This window comes from Aquarana catesbeiana, linkage group LG05 (genome assembly GCF_042186555.1).
Source record: "Aquarana catesbeiana isolate 2022-GZ linkage group LG05, ASM4218655v1, whole genome shotgun sequence".
Taxonomy (NCBI): domain Eukaryota; kingdom Metazoa; phylum Chordata; class Amphibia; order Anura; family Ranidae; genus Aquarana; species Aquarana catesbeiana.
Window position 1 is genome coordinate 637299138 of NC_133328.1, and position 25421 is coordinate 637324558.

A 25421-nucleotide genomic window follows, 5' to 3' on the forward strand; every position below is an offset into this window, starting at 1 on the left:
ATGATTCTAGTTAATTAATTAAGCAAGAGAAAAAGCATTATGGACTGTGTCTGGATTTTATGGGCCGCGATGGGTTAGGTGGTAAACCTGAATTACTTATTTTTAGCCGCTCCTTCGGGGGTAAGCGCTTCATAAAATTAGATCTAAAAGGCAAAAAGTTTTCTCATTTTGATTGGAGTAAGAGAAGGTTATGGCCTGCTTTCACACGATCGGACTGTTCAGGTCCGCCTGTCAGTTTTGACGGCGGACCTGAACGGGCGCTCCATGTTAGTCTATGGAGCGTCGGATGTCAGTGGAGACATATCCGACCCGGTCCGATCCGCAAAAAGCAGACGGATGGCTCTACGTCCAGGTCCGTCGCTGGCGGATCGGATGAGATCTGATGAAAACGGACATGCTATCCGTTTTCATCCGATCCCTCCATAGGCGGCAGCGGCGCCTGACAAGCCCCTGCCCGCTCAGTGAGCAGAGAGGGACCTGTCATCCGCCGGCTCAGCGGAGATCAACGGACAGATCTCCCGCTGAGCCGGCGGACCCCGTAGAAACGGAGTCTGCCTCGTGTGAAAGGGGCCTATAACCTCTATCAGTTCTTTTTTGCCTTGTGTGTCCTATTGGGGAGATTTCCCTTCACTTCCTTTCCCATAGCCAAACAGGAAGTGAGAGGAAATCCCGCAATGGAAAAATTTCCCTTCTATTCCTGTTCTGGTAACAACCCAAAATTTGTATTTTTCTTTCACTCTCTGTGATATCAATAAAACAGGACAAATAGAGAGGGGGAGTCTCCCTAATGGGGGCACAGACAGCAATAAAAATCTGACAGGGGCTTAAATTCCTTCCCACGTGTTCCAAAAAAAGTTTAGTTATATTTTAAACACTTAAAATTTATATTTAACACCTTGTTCCTCAAATATAATGACTCCTTAAATGTAACCTTAACCCCTAACCTAACATAACCCTTAAAGCTGACCATACAATCTGATTGTACAATCTGTTTTAGAGCTACCATCAACTATGTAGTGTAAGTACTTTCCTGGATACAATATGAATGGATAACGTAGGTGTGTCCTGATATTTTTGGTAAATCTAAAGCTGCCCATACACTACCAAATCTCCTTTTCTTTACCAAAAATATGTAATGTCAAGTTAAAGGGGTGTTCAAGCCTCGATTTTTTTTTTTAAAAGTCAGCAGCTACAAACACTGTAGCTGCTGACTTTTAATAAGCTCACTTACCTGTCCAGCGAGCCCGCGATGTCGGCCCTCCGAGCTGATCCGTCCATCGGATCGGCTGCCGGCACCTCCATCTTAACGAAGGGAAACAGGCAATGGAGCCTTGCGGCTTCACTGCCCATTTCCTACTGTGTATGCGCAAGTCGCGTGGCGCTTTGTCAATGACCCCGTTGTTTTATGGGACACACACACACACATGTCCCAGAAGACAACGGGGCCGCTCGCCGAAGAGGAAGAAGCGCCATGGAATAGGAAGAGGCAGATTAGGAACACTGCCTGGCAACAGGGGTTTCAGGTAAGTTAAAAAAAACTTTTTTCTTTCAAATGTTTTTTTTTTTTTTTAATTTTAAGAATATTAATGAAATTTTTTATTTTAGGGGGGCCCTCCGCTTTAAAGTTGAAAAATTCAATTTAGTTAAAATCAGGCAGGCACATATACTATACAGCTGATGGTAGATCTAAAAGGAGAATGTGCAATCAGATTGTATAAATAATAAACCCCCCAAATCGCCCCTTGTCTTATTGGGTGTGGAAGTGATGGAGGAAGCCTGTGCTGAGACCTACCAGATCCACCGATTGAAGAAATACGTTATCTGTAAAAACTGTGTCATCCTATGAACCAGATTCACATTTCTCACCAGATTTCACCAGATTCAGCTCAGATTTCCTATAAAATGATCATATTAAAAATCTCCTGAGCCTCCCAGAGATCTTTATATGACCATTTCCTACCCATAACCCGGCATGGAGGGGCTCAGTGAAGGTGGTGGTGAAGGTGTGGAGGTGTCTGATTGGGTCACACAGATCATAAAAGGACAGCTGCCCGGCCTCATAATCCACATAGATCCTGATTCTCTTACTGGGGAGCTTGGGAGATATGAGGATCTGTTTATTGTCATGTATTATAAAACACACACCGCCATACCTCCACAAACACCAAGACTTGTTATTATTTCCAATCCATGACTCCACTCCTATCCCTCTCCTCTCTATACTGGGATAACACATCCCAATGCTGTAATTTTCTGCCTTATCGACATCCACTTCCCAGTAATGTCGCCCCGAGGAAAATCTCTGACTGCTTAATACCTGGGACCATGACTGAAATCTCTCCGGAGTTTCTGGACGCTTCTGCTGTCTACCTGACCTGGATACAGTTTTCATGTCATCTGATATATGTAGACAATTATGAGCTGTGTTCACATCCAGTAATATGTCTGAAGCGTCCGGTATATAGAAGGATGCATTTACCCCTTTTACCATATCAGAGAACCCTGTGAGTAATGTGTGTGAGATTCTAGACACATCCAGATCCTCTCCATCATGGAGGAGTCTATCATGTCTCTCTCTGTCCTCATTATCTCCCTCCTCAGTATCACACAAGTCCCCTATTTCTGATTCCTGTATCACAGTCAGTGGGTCAGTCATGTTACACAGCTCCTCAATGTCCTCCATCTTCCTGGACAGAGCCTCCTTCTTTATTTCCAGCTGATGGATCATATCAGACAATGAGAGCAGTTCTTCCTGGCTGGAGATGTTCCTCAGGACTCTCTGCTCCAGGTCCTCCAGATGTCTCCTGAGCTCTATGAACAGGGCAGTGACTCTCTCCGTTAGACCAGCTGATTTTTCTTGTACTTTTCCCTTAAGTTCCTGCAGACTCTGGACTCTTTGCTCAATCTTTTTTCTTTTAGCAATCAGTTTCTGCAGAACATTTCTCAGTTTCTGTTTCTTCTTCTCAGAGGCCTCATCCAGAGTCTCTACCTTGTGTCCCCGGTGTTCTCCATCCAGCCTGCAGGACACACAGATACAGGCAGAGTCCTCAGTGCAGTAATATTTAAGAAGTTCTCTATGGATGGAGCATTTTCTGTTCTCCATGGAAGTGGTGGGATCAGTTAGGACATGTTCTGGTGACTGGCTGTGGACTATTAGGTGATTACCACACAGAGAAGCTTCACACATCAGACAGGATTTAACAGCAGGTACAGGATAGTGAATACAATAAGTACAAAAGATTCCAGTCTTCTGATCTGGATGAGTAGATCGTAAAGTCTCCACTATATTACACAGTGTTATGTTCCTCTGCAGTGTAGGACGACCCCTAGACCTTTTTCTGCACTGAGGACATGAATAATCTCCAGACCCCTCCTGTGTATCCAACACACCATCAATACAGACCCGGCAGAAGTTGTGTCCACAGCTCAGCATTACAGGACATTTATACATTTCCAGACAGATGGAACAGTTCAGCTCTTGTCTCACTTCAGCAGACGCCATTTCTGACAGCAGAAGAGAAAAATGAAAGTGAAAGTCTCCGACACTCAGAAACCAGAAGACACAACTCACATTTCTCAGCACAGGGTGGGACCGATCTTGTTTTGCAATTTATATCTGCAGGAAGTATGTGAATAAAGTGAATGTCTATAAGTTGAAGTGGTATTTTCATACACAGGAGTGTTCTGGTGACACATTGTAGGGACTGTTAGACCCCATACACACTATTAGATTTTCTGCAGATTTTTGTCTTCAGATTTACCAAAACCATATAAATATGAGGTCAAACCTTAAAGCCTTGTACAAACAAACAGATTATTGGACACATTTTTATCAGTTTTTTGTTGGATGCTAGTCTCAAATCGAAAGTGAAGAGGGTACTCACAATCAGAAAATTTTTTGGATGACAGAATTCAACTTCAGAAGTGACATAATGTGTTGAATTGTTTTGTACGTGTTCTTTCATTTCTGAGTATGCCTAGTCTTGCTCTTCAGATTTTTTTTTTTCAGAAAACCATACTAATGAAAAGAAAAATTGGAAGTTGTGGTCAGACAAAAATTTCAGAGCCTGCACATCCAGTTTTCGTTTGCCGAAAAGTTGTATTCTGCTATCAAAAACAGCATACTAACGATCAGAAAATCGGCAGATCGTTCATCGGACGAAATTTAACTTCATATTTTCTGACCGTGTGTACGGGCCTTAAGAGTTTCAATTTGTATGCAAATCAGGCAGGCCCTTGCAATATATGGTTTTGGTAAATCTGAAGACAAAAATCTGCTGAAAATCTAATAGTGTGTATGGGGCTTTAGTTTGCATCTTTTGAAAAGAGAACTTCACACTAAACAAAACACTGAGAAAGTAAATGCAGTTCTATTAACTGGTTACATGTTGATATTTTTTAGATGTTTTGTGTAAAATAAATATTTTTCAGAGTCATTGGACATCTTTACTTTTACCCAACTCTGGGCTGCTTTTGAATCTAGCTGTGCAGTGGGGTCCCCTCAAGCATGGGTTAAATGCTTATTTGGTTTGGGGGAGGGAATACATATTGATACAATAACATCAGAAAACTGTGACCTGTCGGCAAAGTGAAGTGGTTTCAAAGGACCGACTGCACAAAGAAGAGGAAGGCTATGGAATTTAGGTGTAAAGTAATTTGTAACAGTATTTGTATTACCATTTTCAGCACCCCAAACAAAAAGCCCCCATTGACATAAAAAAAAAATCCACTTCTTGGTACGGTTCCATATTCGAGGACAGTGGGACACAGCGGCTCCTTGCTAGCCCAGCTACATTCGGCCTACAAAACTTGGTAACAGCCCGTGTTTTTTTTCGGTCACAGACACTGCAGGCCAACCCCCACTAGCTATGGAGCGGTACCTTACCAGCTCCCGCTCCCCGGGTCCCTCCCGCTCTTCACCGCCTAGTCTCCCCTCAGAGGGAGACAAGATGGCCGCTGGTCATAATCTAGAGCCAGAGAGCGTGGACATGCTCCCGCTGGAGCTACAAGAAACTCCTCAGTTATATATTCAAAAATTAGCTCAGGCAGTGGCAGCCCTGATACTCCCCACTATCACCATGGCGGTGGACACAGCTGTGGCATCTGGCATCGCACAACTCTGCAAAGAACTGGAGGAGCAGGCATGCAGAATAACAGACACTGAATGCAGGATCTCAGCCCTGGAGGATGAGGTCTACCAAAACAACGGTACTCTCAAGCAACACTCCCAAATCCACACCATCATCCAAGAGAAACTGGAAGACCTCGAAAACAGATCTTGCAGAACCTCTGTGCTTATACCGGAGGCCCTAGTCCTCCCAGATCAATGTGTAGCTGAACGAGCACACAGAATGGGAGCGCCAGCTTCAAACCGCAAGTCACCCAGGCCAGTGATAGTCAAATACCTAAATTTTGCTGACAGACTGGCTATCCTTCAAACATTCCGCAAGACATGCACGGTTAAAATAGATGGCACAGTCTTCCGATTTTCGCCGACTACTCAGAGATCTCCCAGAGAATAAAAGAATTCCAACCAGTATGTGCAGAACTTTTTAAACAGGGCCTCTGTTTCACGCTAGCATACCCTGCCACGGAGCGACTACAAGCCCCAAATGGAGACCAACTAACGTTTCACATTCCAGCTGAAGTGGAATCCTATCTTCGCCCCCTACTGCAACTCCCAGGGTGTTCTGCCACACATATGGAAAAAAAATCACTCACAGGACCAAGGGAGCAACGCAGACCCAGTAAAGACCCCCCCCAAGCGCCTGCGGGTTACACATTCCAACGGGGCAAACAGATTTGGGTGACTTTCATTACCTTCAACCTCTTGATCCTATGAGCTTTAGTCCACATGATTTTTGTTTTCCTCTCCCCCTCAGGATCCTACTTATGTTCACAACCAAAAATGTAAATGTATTTTATTGGGATTTTATGTGATAGACCAACACAAAGTTGCACATATTTGTGAAGTGGAAGGAAAATGATAAATGGTTTTCACATTTTTGTACATAAAATATGTGAAAAGTGTGGCATGCATTTGTAATCAGCCACCTTTACTCTGATACCCCTAACTAGAATGTAGTGGAACCAATTGCCTTCAGAAGTTACCCAATTCATAAATAGAGTCCACCTGTGTGCAATTTTATCTCAGTATAATTACAACTGTTCTGTGAAGCCCTCAGAGAACCAGCCAAGAGGCCCGTGGTAACTCTGTCGTGCAGGACAACTATTAGTTGTGCACTCCACAAACCTGGCCTTTATGGAAGAGTGGCAGGAAGCCATTGTTGAAAGAAAGCCATAATAAGTCCCGGTTGCAGTTTGCGAAAAGCCATGTGGGGGACACAGCAAACATATGGAAGAAGGTGGTCTGGTCAGATGAGACCAAAATTGAACTTTTTGGCCTTAAAGCAAAATGCTATGTGTGGCGGAAAACTAACTGCACATCACCCTGAACACACCATCCCCACCGTGAAACATGGTGGTGGCTGCATAATGTTGTGGGGATGCTTTTCTTCAGCAAGGACAGGGAAGCTGGTCAGAGTTGATGCAAAGATGGATGGAGCCAAATACAGGACAATCTTAGAAGTAAACCTATTAAGAGTCTGCAAAATATTTGAGACGGGGGCGGAGGTTCAGCTTCCAGCAGTACAATGACCCTAAACATACAGTCAGAGCTACAATGAAATGGTTTAGCTCAAAGCATGTCCATGTGTTAAAATGGTCCAATCAAAGTCCAGACATAGCTCAAAATGAGAATCTGTGGCAATACTTGAAAATTGCTGTTCACAGATGCTCTCCATCCAATCTGACAGAGCTTGATCTATTTTGCAAAAAAGAATGGACAAAAATGTCACTCTCTAGATGTGCAAAGCTGGTAGAGACATCCCCAAAAAGACTTGCAGCTGTAATTGTAGCGATTAATTGTAATTGTAGTTTCCTTCCACTTCACAATTATCTGCCACTTTGTGTTGGTCTATCACAGGAGTAGAATTATAGGGTTCTGATAATGTTGAGTTATATATATGTATATAGAGACTGTCGCTTTAGGAATTAATATTATGCTTGATTTGTTTATTTCCTTCTTAGGTGGCTTGTTTCAATTCCTGGGAATTCGAAACTGTTGGATATGTGATGACACAAACTACTGATAAGAACCCAGAAAGCTGCTCAATAGGCGTTCGTACCAAAACCAGTCTGAACTGACCAGATACTGCTGAAATCTATTTTTTTTTTGCCAGTCACATGATGTAACCACCCATTTAACTGTTCCCCTACTACTAAGAAGATATGAATGTTGATTGGACTAAACTATACAATCACACCTATAACACGCCTAGAACATATGCATATTCATATGTATATTAGGGGTGTTGAAAATGATCGCCGCATCGATGCATCGTGATTCTGCCCTTCCCGATTCGGCATCGATGCGGTATCCGGTTGTAATCGATTATGCATGACGTCATTACGGCTCCTCCCCCGCACAGCAGTGTCTGCTGGAGATGACAAGCCACCGATCGGCTGGCTAAGCCTGGCGCCGTTCCCCGTCAATGGGAGATGTATCCTCAGCTACTGCCCCCACCCAGGCTCTCCCCCTCCTCAGACACTGGACAACGTCCTCTCTTATCTCCCCGATGTGCGGGGCGCAGAGCCCCACGGAGCTGTGAGACAGATCACTGTAGCTGTCATCACATCCGTGGGAGCCGCAGGACAATCGGGGTTGCCGAAGTCCCTGGAGATCCTGCTCTGTGGGGGACATTGCAGTGTTTCCAGCCCCCCATTATCCCTGTGACAGTTTGAGGATACAGACTGATTTCTCCCGTCCGTAGGACAGGAGAATCAGTGTGTACGTTTAGGGGCCGGTGGCTGCAGCTGAGCGGAGTGTCTCTGACACTCGTCTCACACAGCCCAGCGAAGCTCACTCCCCCCTCCCAGCAACGGACAGAGATTACGATGCATACAGCTGCCCCCCCTCCTCCTCCTCCTCCTCCTCCTCCTCTCTCCCCCTGTGTCTGCCCAGCCCGCCCACTCTCCTATCCCGACACAGCTGTGAAGGAGAGAGAGGAGGGGGGAGGGGGTGTGCGCGGGAGATATGAACAGTCAGCAGCTCCACATTCCAAGCTGTGTGAACTTCCAGCCTCCTCCCTGAATAAGTGAGCATTGCATTGTTCATTACACATTCATCACTGAACTGTCCCTTTCTCTCCCCTATCTGTCTCCCTCCCCCCACTCTGTTCTTCCAAGATCCAGTTAGCACTAAGCCACTTATGCAGCCCATATCTTTTTTTTTTTTTCGTTTGGTCATTACACTGAAAAAAAAAAAAAAAAATCCAATTCCTCATCTACGCATTCCAGGTGGATGGGGGAATCCTCCGACAGTGGACCAGTGGGCGAACAACCAGGGTTGCTGTCCTGGCACCGCTATTGGCAGCGCTGGTCTCTGTCTCCATGGCAGCAGCAGCAGGGCATTATAACCCAATGCTGGCTACTTGGTGCATCATGTCTGCAGTCTCTGACCATCTCCTGTATAATGTCCCCAGTCTCTGACTATCTCCTGTATCATGTCTGCAGTCTCTGACCTTCTCCTGTACCATGTCCGCAGTCTCTGACCATCTCCTGTATAATGTCCCCAGTCTCTGACCATCTCCTGTATAATGTCCCCAGTCTCTGACCATCTCCTGTATAATGTCCCCAGTCTCTGACCATCTCCTGTATAATGTCCCCAGTCTCTGACCATCTCCTGTATAATGTCCCCAGTCTCTGACTATCTCCTGTATCATGTCTGCAGTCTCTGACCATCTCCTGTATCACGTCTGCAGTCTCTGACCTTCTCCTGTACCATGTCCGCAGTCTCCGACCATCTCCTGTATAATGTCCCCAGTCTCTGACCATCTCCTGTATCATGTCTGTTGTGTTGTTTTTTTTTTTTAAGAACAGATAAAAAAAAAAAATGGAGTTCTCCTGACTGCTTGAATTTTTTTTTTAATGAAAACCGCGCGCAGTAATCTTGATGCATCGTGATGCATCGCGGAATCGAATACAATCAAATCATTGACCTGATAATCGCAATCGAATCGTTAGGCAAGTGAAGATGCGCACCTCTAATGTATATATTGTTAAACTTGATGTTTGTATGGCAGAAACACTTTCACTTTTACTCGCTTATAGTAGCCGAGAACTGTGTTGTATTTCTCCACTGTAGTGAATAAAAAGCACCTACTTATATTATCTTAGGATCTGGATCTACTATCTCATCTGAATGTCTTGTTTAAAGACCCCTAAATCGGATTTAAAGGGGTGTTCTGGACGTTTTTCTTTTTAAAGTCAGCAGCTACAAACACTGTAGCTGCTGACTTGTAATAAGGGCACTTACCTGTCCAAGCCCGCGATGTTGGTCCCCCAAGGCCGATCCGTCCATCGGATCGGCTGCCGGCGCCGCCATCTTAACTAAGGGAAACAGGCAGTGGAGTCTTGCGGCTTCACTGCCCGTTTAATACTGTGCATGCGCGAGCCGCACAGCGCTTTGTGAATGGCCCCGTTGTTTCCTGGGACACACACATGTCCCAGAAGACAACAGGGCCGCTCGCCGAGGAGGAGGAATTGAAGAAACAGCGCCGCGGAATAGGAAGAGGCAGATTAGGAAGACTGCCTAGCAACAGGGGTTTCTGGTGAGTAAAAAAAATTTTTTTTTTCCAAATGTTTCTTTTTTCTATTTTTTTTACGAATGTTAATGTAATTTTTTTTTTAGGGTGGCCCTCCACTTTAAACACACATAAAATCCCAATAAAATACATTTACATTTTTGGTTGCAACATGACAAAATGTGGAACATTTCAAGGGGTATGAATACTTTTTCAAGACACTATAGCCATTGTCACTTTAGATGCTGAAAAAGCTTTCGACAATGTCAGCTTTAAAAGGCTGGCACTTGTGCTCGCAAGGTTTGGCTTCCTAGGCTCCTTTACACCCCTAATAGTCTCTACTCGTCTCCCTCCACCAGGGTAGTGGCAGCAGAACATATTTCAGACCCAATCCCCCTCCACAAGGGTACGCATCAGGGCTCCCCCCATCACCATTACTTTTTAACCTCTTTGCAGATGACATTCTGATTTTTACTGCTAATCCCCAGGTAGATATCCCTTCAATTCAACATACCTTCACTACTTTCCATTCCTGCTCAGGACTAAAAATTAAACTTTACCAAAAGTAAGGTGCTACCTCCGCAAGAGTGGCAAGAGCCTCTGGATGACCTCTTCACCCTTCCCCATAGCGCCACACCACATCACATACTTAGGAGTGAACATAGGCAGAGAACCCTCATCTATCAGCTGAACTATGCTCCTCTGATATCCAAAATAATCATCAAACTGGAAGCATGGATGGACCTTCCATTATCGCTCCTCGGGAAGTGCCACCTCTATAAGATGGTCAGCTTCTCACGTCTGTTGTACCCAATGCAAACAAACAATGCCAATACTAATCAAGCATAAGGACATTCAAAGGATCAGAAGAGCTCTTTCTGCCTTCCTGTGGCACTGTAAAAGACCTTGCATCGCAATAACAAAACTATATCTCCAGAAAAGCGAAGGAGAGGCAGGTCTCCCTTTTATTAGATTGTATCATTTATCTTGCTTACTTAGTCCAAGATTAGACTGGTTAGTTCAGGGATCAAAGTTCACTAACTTTTGGGTGGAGTCGGCCATGGCACATCCATACCATTTACCCTTCATAGCAACTTAAAATCACTACCACCTAACCTCCAACTCATTCAGGACATAGTCATTGAATGGAGGGATGTCAAGAAGCGCCTGGGGGTCTCTCCACAGGTCTCATCCCTTCTACCGATATATGGCAACCCCATGTTACCACAGACCACCCACCATAAAGCATTCAACACATGGAAGCTAAAAGGGCTAACGAACGTTGTCTCTCTTTACGACACAGTCAATGGGAATCTTAAATCCTACCAAACAATTGCATCTGACTTCGATCTTCCAGACCAACACATCTTCCATGTCATGCAGCTTTTAACCTTCATCAACAAAATCTGTCCAAAATCACATCTCAGATTCCGATCTACTTTTATAGACAAACTCATTGCAGCTCTGACTATTTCTACAGCTGGAGGTCTATAATCCTCTCATACCTTTCTATACCAATCCACTGGAGTACGCAGCTTCAAAAGCCTGGGGAAAATACATTCCTTTAGACAACCTTCCTCACCTACTTCAGAGAGGATACAAAATTACTTTGAAACTAACACCAATGAATCCTGGAGGGAAACCCAATTTAAATAGCTCCATAGGGCATTTATACCCTATTCCAGTGATGGTGAACCTTGGCACCCCAGATGTTTTGGAACTACATTTCCCGTGATGCTCAACTACACTGCAGAGTGCATGAGCATCATGGGAAATGTAGTTCCAAAACATTTGGGGTGCCAAGGTTCGCCATCACTGCCCTATTCCTTCCCAAACCACTATGTAAGGAAACTAGGCCAACACTGCATCATCGTTTATGGACATGCCCATTTATAGCTACATTTTGAAACCAAGTCCAATCTTATGTGTTAGGTGTGACCCAAGTCACAATACCAACAAATTCCATGACAAAATGAGGAAAATTTTAAGGGGTATGATTACTTTTTCAAGGCACTGTAGTTTCAGTTCCCTCTTTTTTTTAATCAAAAAGGTGTTTATTGAACAGAATTCAAACAGTTTCCAATGTACAAACAAAGCATATGTAGACAATAAAGAGTTAAAATGTACAATCTTTATAACGTTCAGTACAGTTATTCTTTCCTCTTAACCAACAAGTCTACAATTTGATGGGACAATTATATTAATACAATGCATTTGGTATGATTTACCTCTGGCCCTTTAAGATCCACCCGCCGGGCATTGCAATAGTCTGGACATCACCAGCTCCCTGGGGCTTAATCCAGGGGTGTCCAGCCAAGGTGTCCATATTCTTTCAAATCTGTTCGGACTGCCTCTATGTTGATATATATACTTTTCCATGACCAAAGTGTTTCCCATATGTGATATCCATGAGGCCACCGTGGGTGGGGAGACCGATTTCCAGCCCATCAGTATAAGCTTGCGGGTCTGAAACAGGGCTCTAGAGAATGCTATTCTAGCCATTTCCTCAGGGACAACGTCCTCCAACACCCCTAAAATACAGTGAATTGGGTCTAGGGGGACAGTCGTCTGGAACACTCTATTAAGTGTCTCCAGCACCGCCGTCCAGTACCGGTGAAGCTTTGGGCACCTCCAGAGCAAGTGAATGAGATCTCCTTGGTGTCGCCCGCATCTGCCACATAGGGGGTCTGGTCTGCTGCCCATCCTATGCAGTCTAAGTGGAGTATAATGCACCTGGAGTACTATATAGAGTTGGGAAACTTTTTGGGCCACATTAAGGGGATAGTAACGGACTGCAGGACTTCCTCCCATTGTTCTCCTGTGAGTCAACCTACATCCTTTTCCCATAGGGATACTGCGCTTTTAAGTGGTGTGTCAATAGAATCTGGTAACATTGTGAGCTGATCCCTTCGGTTTCAGTGCTAAATTGAAGCAAGTAAAAAATGGGGGTAGATGACAGAACCTATTGGCTAGCGCCCCCCTGCGCGGCCACTGTGTGGCTGAGCTGGAGGTATGAGTAGTACATGGTAGAGGGCAAGTTATATCTGTTCCGCAGCTCAGAGAAGGCCAGTAACTTGCCGTTTTGAAATATTTGTGATAACAAGGTCACTCCAAAGGAGCGCCACCTGGGGCCCTGTTGTAATTTTGCTAGTTCGACATATTTTCTGGATCAGATTAAAAGTGGGTGTCTGCTTGATTTGTGAAACAGTTGAGCCTCCAATCCCATCAGAACAGTCTTTGCCCCTGAGCCAATCAGCATCAGTCGTGCCGAGGAGCCCACCGGGTCTTGTTCCATGGATCCCACCAGATGCTGCATTTGGGCCGAAATATAGTACAGCCAAGGATTGGGCACTGCCGATCCTCCACTGTCTCTGGGGTGTTGCAACTGTTCTAATTTCATTCTGGGGGGGCCAGTGTTCCATAATAGTCATCTAAAGAGGGTGTTCACCACCCTGAATATTTTCAGATGTATCACAACTGGGGAGTTGTGAAGGAAGTATAATAGCTGTGGCATTAGTATAATTTTAATTACCGTATATACTCGAGTATAAGTCAAGTTTTTTAGCACATTTTTTTGTGCTGAAAGTGCCCTCCTCGACTTATACTTGAGTCAAGCACTTTTCTGCAGCAAAAAATGTCATTTTCCGAACCGACTTTGGGACCCCGTATCTCCGGGCCACTTGGTGCTAGGAACCCCAAATTAGGTGTGTCATTCTCTGCTGCAGAAAAGTGCTTGACATTTTCTGAAACGATTTTTGGGGCCCTTGGTGCTAGAAACCCCAGCTTTGGATATTTTATGATGCTAGTTCCACTGGGTGTGCACACCAAATTTGGGGTTCCTGGCACTAAGTGGCCCCGAGATACGGGGCCCCAATGTTGGTCAACTGTGTCCATCTGCAGCAATGTCATTTCGGGACCTTTTGGGTTCAGAGACCCCAAATTTTGGCTGCAGCTAGGGGGCATCTAGCAACCCTTAACTACCGAGTTTGAAGTTTGGCTGACCTATGGCTGCAAATGGGCACAGTGAGGCATGCAAATGGGCACAGTGAGGCTGCAAATGGGCATTGTTGACCCTCTTTTCCACTTACAGTAGCTGTGCTTTTCTCACCCTTGTCTTATACTCAGGTCAATAAGTTTTTCCCATTTTTTTGTGGTAAATTAGGGCCTCGACTTATACTCGAGTATATATGGTAAGTTGGCCTGCCAGTGAAATTTTTAGATTATTCCATGTGTTAATTTTGTCCCGAAATCTGGATAGTAAAGGGTATATATTTAAGGGGCAATAATCCGTAAGCTTAGGCGATATTAGAATTCCCAAGTTTTTTAACGAAGTTACTACCGGAATCGGGCAGGAATCCCCATCGAGCACCATCAAGGCTGATTTGGACCAGTTTAATGGTCAAGCCCGAGTAGTGCCCGAATTTGGATATAACGGCTGTCACCTCTGCCAGAGAGTTATTGGTGTCTGCCAGAAAGAGCATGTCATCTGCATACAACATAATCTTCTCCTGTAGATCACCATACCTCAGCCCTATAATCTTTGGATTAGCCCTTACTGTCACGAATGCCACACCCCATGGCGACTAACCGCGACGTGCGTTCCGTGACCGAGTTATATGAGGAACTAAGGAAATAAGGGGGAACTTATACTGCGCATGTAAAACTGGCTGTGGTACTTTCACAGCCCGCACTACCTTTAGCCACCACTAGAGGGAGACTCCACTCCAGTCCAGCTAGCTGATTACACACAGGCAGATACAAATCTTACATACAATCTGGTGTACTCTAAGGGTTGGGGAGCAGTCTAGCAATTACTATACACTTCTAGGGTTCCTCCAGCTATCCTGCAATCTTGAAACCCAGTGTTAATCACTCTTCCCACTGTCCCCACACCCACACACCAGACACACAATAAACGATAGCCTGCCACCACCCAACAGTTTATCCGCAGACTGGTCTGCTGAGCCACCACACACCCAGATCTGTGTCTAGAAGATCTGTTAGCTTACAATCCGCATGCAATCTGCCAATTTACGTGCCGATTGGCACGTAACTTAGACCGAGTACTTAGGCACTAAAATACAACAAAATCTCCAGAGATATGAGTCCTAGCTTAGTACACAGAAGTCACTTATTAATTTTATCATTTAATATCCCAAAAGTGGGCAGTGCATATAAGATATACAAAGAAAAAAGGATTTACCAAAAAAGATACAAAAAATGCAGAAAGACACACAATTTGGCAATTTGCTATGAAAATAAAAAGGGCTAAAAACAGAAATAAACTTTACCCAAGTCTATCTTGTAGAAGCATTCTGGAACATGTGGGAACTCCCCAGTTTCGAACTGGCTTCATGGAAGAACAATGTCCATATCTCAGGCTACCCAATTTATTGAAATACGGATGTGGGCTGGACTTTAGCCCTTGTCCAATCAACCCTGGGGGGTGTTCCTGTCTCAGCCCAAAAATGTTTTGTGTTCTGAAATGACCAGAATCAAATTGGTCCAGAACGGCGCTGATTGCTGGGTCATGGATCGGATTTCCAATACCAGCGCATCAGTCCGATCGCAACAGTACCAATCACTGCCTGCCTGCTGCAATCAGGCGCCATATAACGGTTTTGTGCGATTCTCTAGGATTCCACACCTGCTAAACATACAGAGTTACATGTACACGTAATCCATCACATGTACGATCAAAAGGAATTATTTTCATCTCCCTGCCGTTAATATTTTAGCTTTTATGAGAGATAAAATAGGTTCCTTAGATCTCTTGATATTAATCAAAGCTTACAGACTGTCCGGAGCCTTGCGAATGCCCATTGCAGATCAATGTAGCCAAAATGACTAGCAGTTTTCTTTGAAGCCTCAGGATTGTGGCAATCTGTTTAATCTAATGGAAACTTTTATTGGCATCTAGGTGTCACTTCGATCTTAGAAAAAACTATCTCTGTCCTTTTCAAATGCTAATGAAAGAACATATGTGCATGACTGACATTGAATACTATATTTTTAATAACCCAGAATTAAACTACATCTACAATTACACTACTTCTACAGATCACACCACATCTTGTTAAGGCAAAACTATCCTATGCTTACATTTTCGTCACACTTACTACTGCCGCTAGTGGCTTGATGGCGATAGCAAGGAGCAGGGGAGACAGGGGGCAGCCCTGCCATGTACCCCTGCCCAGAGCAAACGCGTGTGACATCCTGCCTGACATCCTAATGGTTGCCTGTGGGGAGGCATAGAGTAATTCGACCCATGCTATGAATCGGTCTCCAAACCCAAATTTGGACAGCACTGCCCAAAGGTAACGCCAGCCCACGCTGTCAAACGCTTTATTGGCGTCGAGGGACAGAAGGGCCCTGTTTCCCCCATTGTCGGCTTGAAGTTGCATGTTTAAGAAAAGGCGCCTGAGATTGGTGGCTGTGGATTTTTGTGGTATAAAGCCTGCCTGATCTGGATGTATTATAGAGGCTATGATCCCGTTGACCCGAATCGCCAAGGCCTTAGCCAGGATTTTAACATCACTTTGGAGGAGAGATATAGGTCTATAGGAACCCGGGTCAACCAGATCCTTCCCAGGCTTTAGTAGCAATACCACATTTGCCCTGGCCATCGAGGGCAGGAGGTGTCCCCCCTCAAGGGAGGCATTAAACACCTCCAGCAGGTGAGGCATTATCTGCTCACCATATTGGGTAAGGACCTCCATAGGGAGACCATCCTCCTCTGGCGCCTTGCAGGTGGGAAAGGTGCTCGCTGCATTCTGTAACTCCTCCAGAGTCACAGGTGCCTCCAACATTTGTTTAGCCTCCTCCAACAGGGAGGGCAGGTCTATTTCAGATAAGTAATTTGTAAGATCAGCATCAGAGTAGTCATCCCTTGCTCCATAAAGGTCCAGTTCCCTCTTTACCTCTGTGGTGGAGGGAGGTTGAGGATAATCCTTCGAGCCGTGAGTAGGCAAATAAAGATCCATTGTGGGAGGAGCTGAGGTTGAAGGAAGGTGTGGGCCTCTGAGACTGAGGTGCTTCAGCCGCAACCGAATAGCAAAAGGATTAAATACCGGGGTTATGGCATACCCCGTTATTTTTTTTTAAACAGCAGGCGATCCAGCGTCCGATAAAAGTGGTCCCAGCAGCGGATTTGCCACAAGATCACTTTTATAGGTGGTGGGAGAGGTGCCCCCTCCCCCGATTACCGAAGCTGGAGGTAAAGGGGGAAACTATCCAATCTCCTGGAGCGATAGGCGGGAAGTTGGAAGTCAAGTGAAGGCCATCTATGCCCTTGGAGGACCGGAGCGACGTCAAACATCACTTCCACCCTGCGGCCTTAAAGGGCCCTTTTCTTTTTATTTCTTTTTTGTGTAAAAGGACTTTTTTTTGCTTTTAAAAGGGTTGTTATTTTTAAAACAACAAACATATCATACTTACCTCCACTGTGCAGTTTGTTTTGCACAGTGTGGCCCCGATCGTTGTCTTCTGGGTTCCCCCAACGGCGCTTGCAGCTCCTCCTCGGTTACCATGCAGGCGTGCTCCCAAGTCCAGCATTTGCGTGCATAGATACAGAGTGCTGGACTCGGCCCCACCCCCTGGGTCATTGGATCTAAATGACAGCAGCGGGAGCCAATGGCTGCACTGCTGCTATCTATCCAATCAAGAGCCGAGAACCCCGGCCAGAGAGGTAGAGCTCTCCGGCGTGGGAACAAACAGGCTCAGGTGAGTGAAACGGGGGGCTGGGGGCTGTTCAGAGTCAGAAGTTTTTTCACCTTAATGCATAGAATGCATTAAAGGGATTGTAAAGCTTCTTTTTTTTTTTTTTTAAATAACAAACATGTCATACTTACCTCCACAGTGCAGTTCGTTTTGCACAGAGTGGCCCCCGAACATCTTCTTCTGGGGTCCCTCAGCGGCGCTCCTGGTTCCTCCCCGCATTGAGTGTCTACGTTGGAGAAGCTCTCTCCGACAGTAGACACCCATGTGGGCGCGCTCCCGAGTCCTGCATCTGTGTCCATTCACAGAATGCAGGACTCGGCCCCGCCCCCCGGTGCCGCGTCATTGGATTTGATTGACAGCAGCGGGAGCCAATGGCTGCCCTGCTATCAATCTCTCTAATCAGGACATGAGGCACCAGCTAGAGCTGGTGTGCTTGTTCATGGCCGGCGAAGGATCGGGGTCAGGAAAGTAAAACGGGGGCTCGGAGGGGGGGGCTTCAGCACCACAGGAGGTTTTTCACCTTAATGCATATGCATTAAGGTGGAAAACCTTGAGGGTTTACAACCACTTTAAGTGTAAATGTGAGATTTGAGGTCTTTTTGACCCCCAGATCTCGCATGAAAGAGACCCTGTCCTGCTTATTTCTATTACAGGGTATGTTTACATTCCTTGTAATGGGAATAACAATGATCAAAAAAAAATTTTTTTTTTAAAAGGGACAGTTTAAAAATAAAAAGCAAAATAAATAAGAATTTTTTTTTTTTAACCTCATGTAAACGGTATTCGAACCACACATGTGAGGTATCACTGCGAACATTAGAGCGAGAGCAATAATTCTAGTGCTAGACCTCCTCTGTAACTCTAAACAGGTAACCTGTAAAAAAGTTAAAGCATCGCCTATGGAGATTTTTAAGTACCGTAGTTTGTCACCATTCCACGAGCGTGCGCAATTTTAAAGCATTGCATGTTTGGTATCAATTTACTCGGCGTTCTCTAAGGTCTCTGCTAATATATATATATATATATATATATATATATATATATTTTTTTTTAGCAAAGACCTTAGAGAATAAAATGGAGATCGTTGATCGTTGCAAACTTACAATACTTTGTAACACTGTATTTGCGCAGCGGTCTTACAAACACCATTTTCTTTTCATTTTAAAGCATGACGTTAGGTATCAATTTACTCAACTTAACGCTATCTTATATATTATACAAAAAAATTGGGTTACTGTTGCTGTTTTCTTATTTTTTTAATGCAAAAAAAGTATAATATGAATTGCTAACGTTACGCCGAGTAAATTGATACCTGACATGTCATGCTTTAAAATTAAAAGAAAATGGCGTAAGACCGCTGCGCAAAAACAGTGCGACAAAGTATTGCAACAATCTCCATTTTATTCTCTAGGGTCTATGCTAAAAAAATGTGTAAAATATATATATATATACACACACACACACACACACACACACACACACAGTGGCTTTCGAAAGTATTCGGCCCTCATGAACTTTTCAAACTTTTGCCACATTTCAGGCTTCAAACATAAAGATATAAAATTTTTATTTTTTGTGAAGAATCACCAACAAGTGGGACACAATTGTAAAGTGGAAGTGGATTTTTGAAACTTTTTTAACTAATAAAAAAATGAAAAGTGGAGCGTGCAAAATTATTCGGCCCCCTTGCGTTAATACTTTGTAGAGCTACCTTTTGCTGCGATTACAGCTGCAAGTCGCTTGGGGTATGTCTCTATCAGTTTTGCACATCAAGAGACTGAAATTCTTGCCCATTCTTCCTTGCAAAACAGCTCGAGCTCAGTGAGGTTGGATGGAGAGGATTTGTGAACAGCAGTTTTCAGCTCTTTCCACAGATTCTCGATTGGATTCAGGTCTGGACTTTGACTTGGCCATTCTAACACCTGGATACGTTTATTTGTGAACCATTCCTTTGTAGATTTTGCTGTATGTTTGGGATCATTGTCTTGTTGGAAGATAAATCTCCGTCCCAGTTTCAGGTCTTTTGCAGACTCCAACAGGTTTTCATCCAGAATGGTCCTGTATTTGGCTGCATCCATCTTCCCCTCAATTTTAACCATCTTCCCTGTCCCTGCTGAAGAAAAGCAGGCCCAAACCATGATGCTGCCACCACCATGTTTGAGAGTGGGGATGGTGTGTTGAGTGTGATGAGCTGTGTTGCTTTTACGCCAAACATATCGTTTTGCATTGTGGCCAAAAAGTTCGATTTTGGTTTCATCGGACCAGAGCACCTTCTTCCACATGTTTGGTGTGTCTCCCAGGTGGCTTGTGGCAAACTTTAGACGAGACTTTTTATGGATATCTTTGATAAATGGCTTTCTTCTTGCCACTCTTCCATAAAGGCCAGATTTGTGCAGTGTACGACTGATTGTTGTCCTATGGACAGACTCTCCCACCTCAGCTGTAGTTCTCTGCAGTTCATCCAGAGTGATCATGGGCCTCTTGGCTGCATCTCTGATCAGTCTTCTCTTTGTCTGAGCTGAAAGTTTAGAGGGACAGCCAGGTCTTGGTAGATTTGCAGTGGTCTGATACTCCTTCCATTTCAAAATGATCGCTTGCACAGTGCTCCTTGGGATGTTTAAAGCTTGGGAAATCTTTTTGTATCCAAATCCGGCCTTTAACTTCTCCACAACAGTATTACGGACCTGCCTGTTGTGTTCCTTGGTCTTCATGATGCTCTCTGCGCTTTCAACAGAACCCTGAGGGTCGGTTCACACTGGGGCGACTTGGGATCCGACTTGTACGCCCTCAAGTCGCCCCAAGTCGCCCCAAGTCGCTTTGTATTTAGATTAACATGGTAGGCAATGGGAGCGTCTTAATTGACACTACTGAAGTCGCTCCGACTTCAGAAAAGGTTCCTGTACTACTTCTATCCGACTTGTAGGCGACTTGTACCCATTCAACTCAATGTAAGTCGCCTGCAAGTCGGATCTCTCTGTAAAGTCAAGCGACTTTGCAGAGAAAACCCCTCCCTCCCCCCCTCCCTCCCAGAGAGGTGATTGGCCACAGGCAAAGTCGCCTGTCATGGAGGCGACTTCAAGTCGCCTCGTAATTTGCCGAAGTCGCGCTGAAGTCGCGCTGAAGCCGCGCTGAAGTCGCGGTACAAAGTCGCGCTAAAGTCGTGTTGCCCATGTGTGAACCGACCCTGAGACTATCACAGAGCAGGTGCATTTATACAGAGACTTGATTACACACAGGTGGATTCTATTTATCACCATCAGTCATTTAGGACAACATTGGATCATTCGGAGATCCTCGCTGAACTTCTGGAGTGAGTTTGCTGCACTGAAAGTGAAGGGGCCGAATAATTTTGCACGCACCACTTTTCAGTTTTTTAATTGCTAAAAAAGTTTAAAATATCCAATAGATTTCGTTCCACTTCACAATTGTGTCCCACTTGTTGGTGATTCTTCACAAAAAATTAAAATTTTATATCTTTACGTTTGAAGCCTGAAATGTGGCAAAAGGTTGAAAAGTTCAAGGGGGCCGAATACTTTCGCAAGTCACTGTGTGTGTGTATATATATATATATTATTTATTTCAGGTACTTATATAGCGCTGTCAATTTACACAGCGCTTTACATATACATTGTACATTCACATCAGTCCCTACCCTCAAGGAGCTTACAATCTAAGGTCCCTAACTCACATTCATACATACTAGGGACAATTTAGACAGGATCCAATTAACCTCCCAGCATGTCTTTGGAGTGTGGGAGGAAACCAGAGTACCCGGAGGAAACCCACGCAGGCACAGGGAGAACATGCAAACTCCAGGCAGGTAGTGTCGTGGTTGGGATTCGAACCAGTGACCCTTCTTACTGCTAGGCGAGAGTGCTACCCACTAGACCACTGTGCCGCCCCCATATATATATATAATTTTTATTGTTTCGAGGTTCTAAGCAAAAAATAAAAAATACTGATTTTAACTTGTAAACAACAAATGTCAGAAATAGGCTTAGTCCTTAAGTGGTTAAAAACGCCACATTTTTAGTGTCCCCGACACCACCCCTCCCCCTTCCTCAAACTGCAATGGCAGGGGACCGGGATGGTCACATGCTGTGGTTGCAATGCTTCTCTTCAGGTCCATGGCAACAAATAGGCCTCTCCAGAAAAAAAGCAATCCTCATTCAGACTGTTTGACAGGCGGTGAGGAGGTCATGTGACACCTCCGATGTGACACCTCCTCACACCTGCTTTAAAGCGGTTGTATACCTGATGAAATTTTTTTTTTTCACCCCTGTAAAGCAAAAGGCATAATGAGCTAGTATGCACCGCATACTAGCTCATTATGAAATACTTACCTTAGAACGAGGCATCAGTATCTTACCTGGTCCACGCCGACGTAGCTGACATGTTGCCTCGGCGTGTCTTCCGGGTATCGCGGTTCCAGCGCTGTGAGTGGCTGGAGCCGCGATGTCATCACTCCCGCGCATGCGCGCGGGAGATGTCTTTCCCGGCAAGGTCCGGCAGTTGCCGGGCCTTCAGCCGAGAATCCCCTGTGCTCATGCGCCGCTGCAGTCAACGGCTCATAGCAAGGGGAATATCTCCTAAACCGTACAGGTTTAGGAGATTTTTTTTTTTACCTACAGGTAAACCTTATTATAGGCTTACCTGTAGGTAAAAGTAAAAAAAAAAAAAAGACTATACAACCACTTTAACTCCATAACTGGCTCTCAAAAAAGTTCCGCAGATTTATGCATCACATGCAGTTGTGGGGCATTTGCAGCGTTTCCTCGTTTGATTGAACTCGTCGTGTTTGGTGGGCCGCCTAATAAGTGTGACACGTCAGATCATTTTTGCTGTGGGTGCGACCGCATCATGTAAACACCCCCCATCTGCTGACATTGCAGCTTAACCACTTAATGACCAGGCCGTTTTTTGCAATTCGGCACTGCGTTGCTGTAACTGACAATTGTGCGGTCGTGCGACGCTGTACCCAAACAAAATTGACGTCCTTTTTTTTCCCCACAAATAGAGCAGTTTTTATTTTTTGCGCAATAAACAAAAAAAAATAAAAAATAAAAAAGACTGACAATTTTGAAAAAAAAAAAAAAAACATATTATTTACTTTTTGCTATAATGAATATCCAAAAGAAATAATAAAAATGTCTTCCTCAGTTTATGCCAGTGTGCACACGCATCGGCTCCCCCGCCGCGCTACAGCTGTTAAGCGAGCCGACGTACAGCCATGGCGATTCGCAGGAATGAGCCGACCTGCCACAGTATAATGATGGCGGCTGGTCGGCAAGTGGTTAAGGGAGTGCCAAAAACACAAAAATTGCATGAAGCTTGTCGCCCCGAAAAGGAGCGGCAGCTTCTTTTTTGGGGGGGGCGACAAAACGCGCGTAGGGAAACACATTGAAGTGAATGGGCCACCAAATGTGCAACACGCCAAATCGCGTGCGTTCCTGCTACACAAAAATGTGAACGCAGCCTAAGCCCATCGTTCACATTGGAGTGAATTGACAGGTCAAATTGCATGCCAAGTCGCAGCCCATTGCCGGCAATGGCATGGCTGTAATCGGTGCGACACCGCACCAATTTGCAAAAGTAGTTCCTGCCCTACTTTTGGCGATTTTGGGTGCGACTTCAATAGACATTTGTGCGTGAAGCCGCACGGATGTCTTTCAAGTCGCTCCCAAAATCACACTGAAACGCGGCTTCGAAATCGTGTGATTTCAGATGAAGTCGCATGATTTCAAAGCCGTATTTACTGCGAATGAGGGCTCACGCAATTCTGTCACGCTGCGAAAATCGCATAGCACCCAAACACATGCATTTTGCAGCGATGGTTGCGTGATTTTGGAATCGCAGCGATTCCAAATCGCTAAGTACAACTGGGGCCTAAACGATTTTACACGGGCTTTGTCAAGCTGCAAAAATCGCATACTGTTTAAAGATGAACAGGATCCAAACGCATGCTGTTCTGCGATTTGGGGCGATTCCAGATCAGCCGAACGGACAGCGATCGCTTGCACAAAACCGATCGCTTAACGTTCGCCTAACATGACAAACCTCAAGTAAAAAAGTGAGCGATTCCAGATCGGCTGTGAGTTGTACTAGCAGAACGGACAGCGATTGCTCACAATAATCTTCAAAACTTTTTTTTTTCGCCTGCACAAAACCGATCGCTAAAACGTTCGCCTAACATGACAAACCTCAAGTAAAAGGTGAGAAAACACGACGACTCCAACCAGCAAATATTGTGATTATTATTTATACAGCACTTTACAAAAGAAAAGAAATACAATACAGAAGGAATAGGAAGGCCTTGCTCATGGAGCTTACAATCTAAAAATCAGAACACTCACCTCCACAATGGACGGGACTTCTTATGCAACCGGCAACCAGTCTACAGGAAATACACAACACATGCTGCATTCCAGAGGGGGGGGAGCCAGGAAGACATCCTGGTCATGTGACCAATGTAACACAGATCTCTTGTTTTTGGGATATTCTGGCCTTTCTTTTAGTGATCTTGTTTAGCAATTTTTTTTGCAAACATTTTTTATTTTTTTTGCAAAAAATAATCTTTCAGGGTATGTCCCCTTCTTCAAGCAGTACTAATTCACAAAGGTTTTAGCAGAATGTTAAAAACATTTTTTTTTCTAAAATAACATTTTCTTCTTTTTGCAAAAATAACTTTTTGGCCAAAAAATAAAATTTTCTTCTCTTTTGCAAAAAAAAAAACTTTTTTTTTGTAAAATTATTTTTTTTTTACTTTTGCAAACATATACATATGTGTGTAAATATATTCATTTATTTATTTTGCAAATATATATATATATATTTTTGCAAAAGTATTTTTTTTTTTTTGTAAAAATAAAAAATAAAAATTATTTTGCAAACATACAGTGTGTGTGTATATAGACTCTGGGAATGAGACAATTATTTCTTGTGCTATAGCAGCTTGGACAGCAAAATTTGCCTGTTCAGGGCTACAGCTGGTGGTGTGGTGCTGGCAGAATGAGAGCAAGGTTCCTACTTATGCCCCTACTCCGCACCGCACCATGTGGACCTTCTTCCCCACTAGAAGAGCCATAGGATGGACTTTTGACAGCCCTTGCTATACCATCATCTCTATCACTGGAGGCTGCTAAGAGATAGTCAGGGCTGTGTTTTGGCCTAGGTCTAGGGCGGCACTTTGCGGGTGGTAAAAAAAGCCGTCCCCCCCCCCCCCCCATGAGAGAAAGCCCTTCCACCCGTCTTGACTATCCCCAGCTCCCGCGGCCGCTTCCCGCACACATGCAGCCCACGGCGGCCGACTTGCTGTAGCGGAGCCGCTGTGCATGGGCGTGCTTGCCAGAGGGTGGGGGGGCGTGTAACTCACATCCCCCAAACCCTCTGCCAAGCATGCCCATACACAGCGGCACTGCTACAGCAAGGCGGCCGCGGGAGCCAGGAATCAGGAAGATGGGTGGGGGGGGGGGCTTTCTCTCATGCGGGGGGCGGTGTGTGACTCACGTTCCCATAAGCAGCAGGTGACTGGCGGAGGTGAAGCCTACCCTCCCCTGCACTGCTTTCCTGCAGTGAATCTTCTCCTCGGCACTGGGGCGGGGTCTGGCTGTGACGTCAGGAGGAGGAGAAAGAGAGGAGCACGAGGGAAAACTCCAGGACAGCAGGTAAAATGATTGAATAAATTATATCAGTGTTATGGGCACAGTGGCTGCGTTTGATGGGGCACAGTGGCTGCGTTTGATGGGGCACAGTGGCTGCAATAGATGGGCACAGTGGCTGCAACAGTGGCTGCATTTGATGGAACAGTGGCTGCGTTTGATGGGGCACAGTGGCTGCGTTTGATGGGGCACAGTGGCTGCGTTTGATGGGGCACAGTGGCTGCGTTTGATGGGGCACAGTGGCTGCGTTTGATGGGGCACAGTGGCTGCGTTTGATGGGGCACAGTGGCTGCGTTTGATGGGGCACAGTGGCTGCAATAGATGGGCACAGTGGCTGCAATAGATGGGCACAGTGGCTACAACAGTGGCTGCATTTGATGGAACAGTGGCTGTGTTTGAT

At 45.0% G+C, this 25421-nt stretch overlaps 3 protein-coding genes across 3 annotated transcripts in view; all 3 read right to left on the reverse strand.

Moving 5' to 3' along the window:
* The window catches only part of LOC141145590 (E3 ubiquitin-protein ligase TRIM39-like), a 278243-nt gene that overhangs the window by 219860 nt on the left and 32962 nt on the right, over window positions 1-25421 (reverse strand). The gene's annotated exons all lie outside the window — the stretch shown is intronic.
* Window positions 1-25421, reverse strand: part of MTRR (5-methyltetrahydrofolate-homocysteine methyltransferase reductase) — a 122968-nt gene that overhangs the window by 83163 nt on the left and 14384 nt on the right. The window lies entirely within an intron of this gene.
* LOC141145584 (E3 ubiquitin/ISG15 ligase TRIM25-like) lies at window positions 1529-24199 on the reverse strand. Its single transcript, XM_073632411.1, has 2 exons — window positions 23717-24199; window positions 1529-3504 (listed from the first exon to the last, which is right to left on the reverse strand). The coding sequence occupies exons 1-2, from the start codon at window positions 23784-23786 to the stop codon at window positions 1907-1909; spliced, it is 1668 nt and encodes a 555-aa protein (XP_073488512.1). The 5' UTR covers window positions 23787-24199; the 3' UTR covers window positions 1529-1906.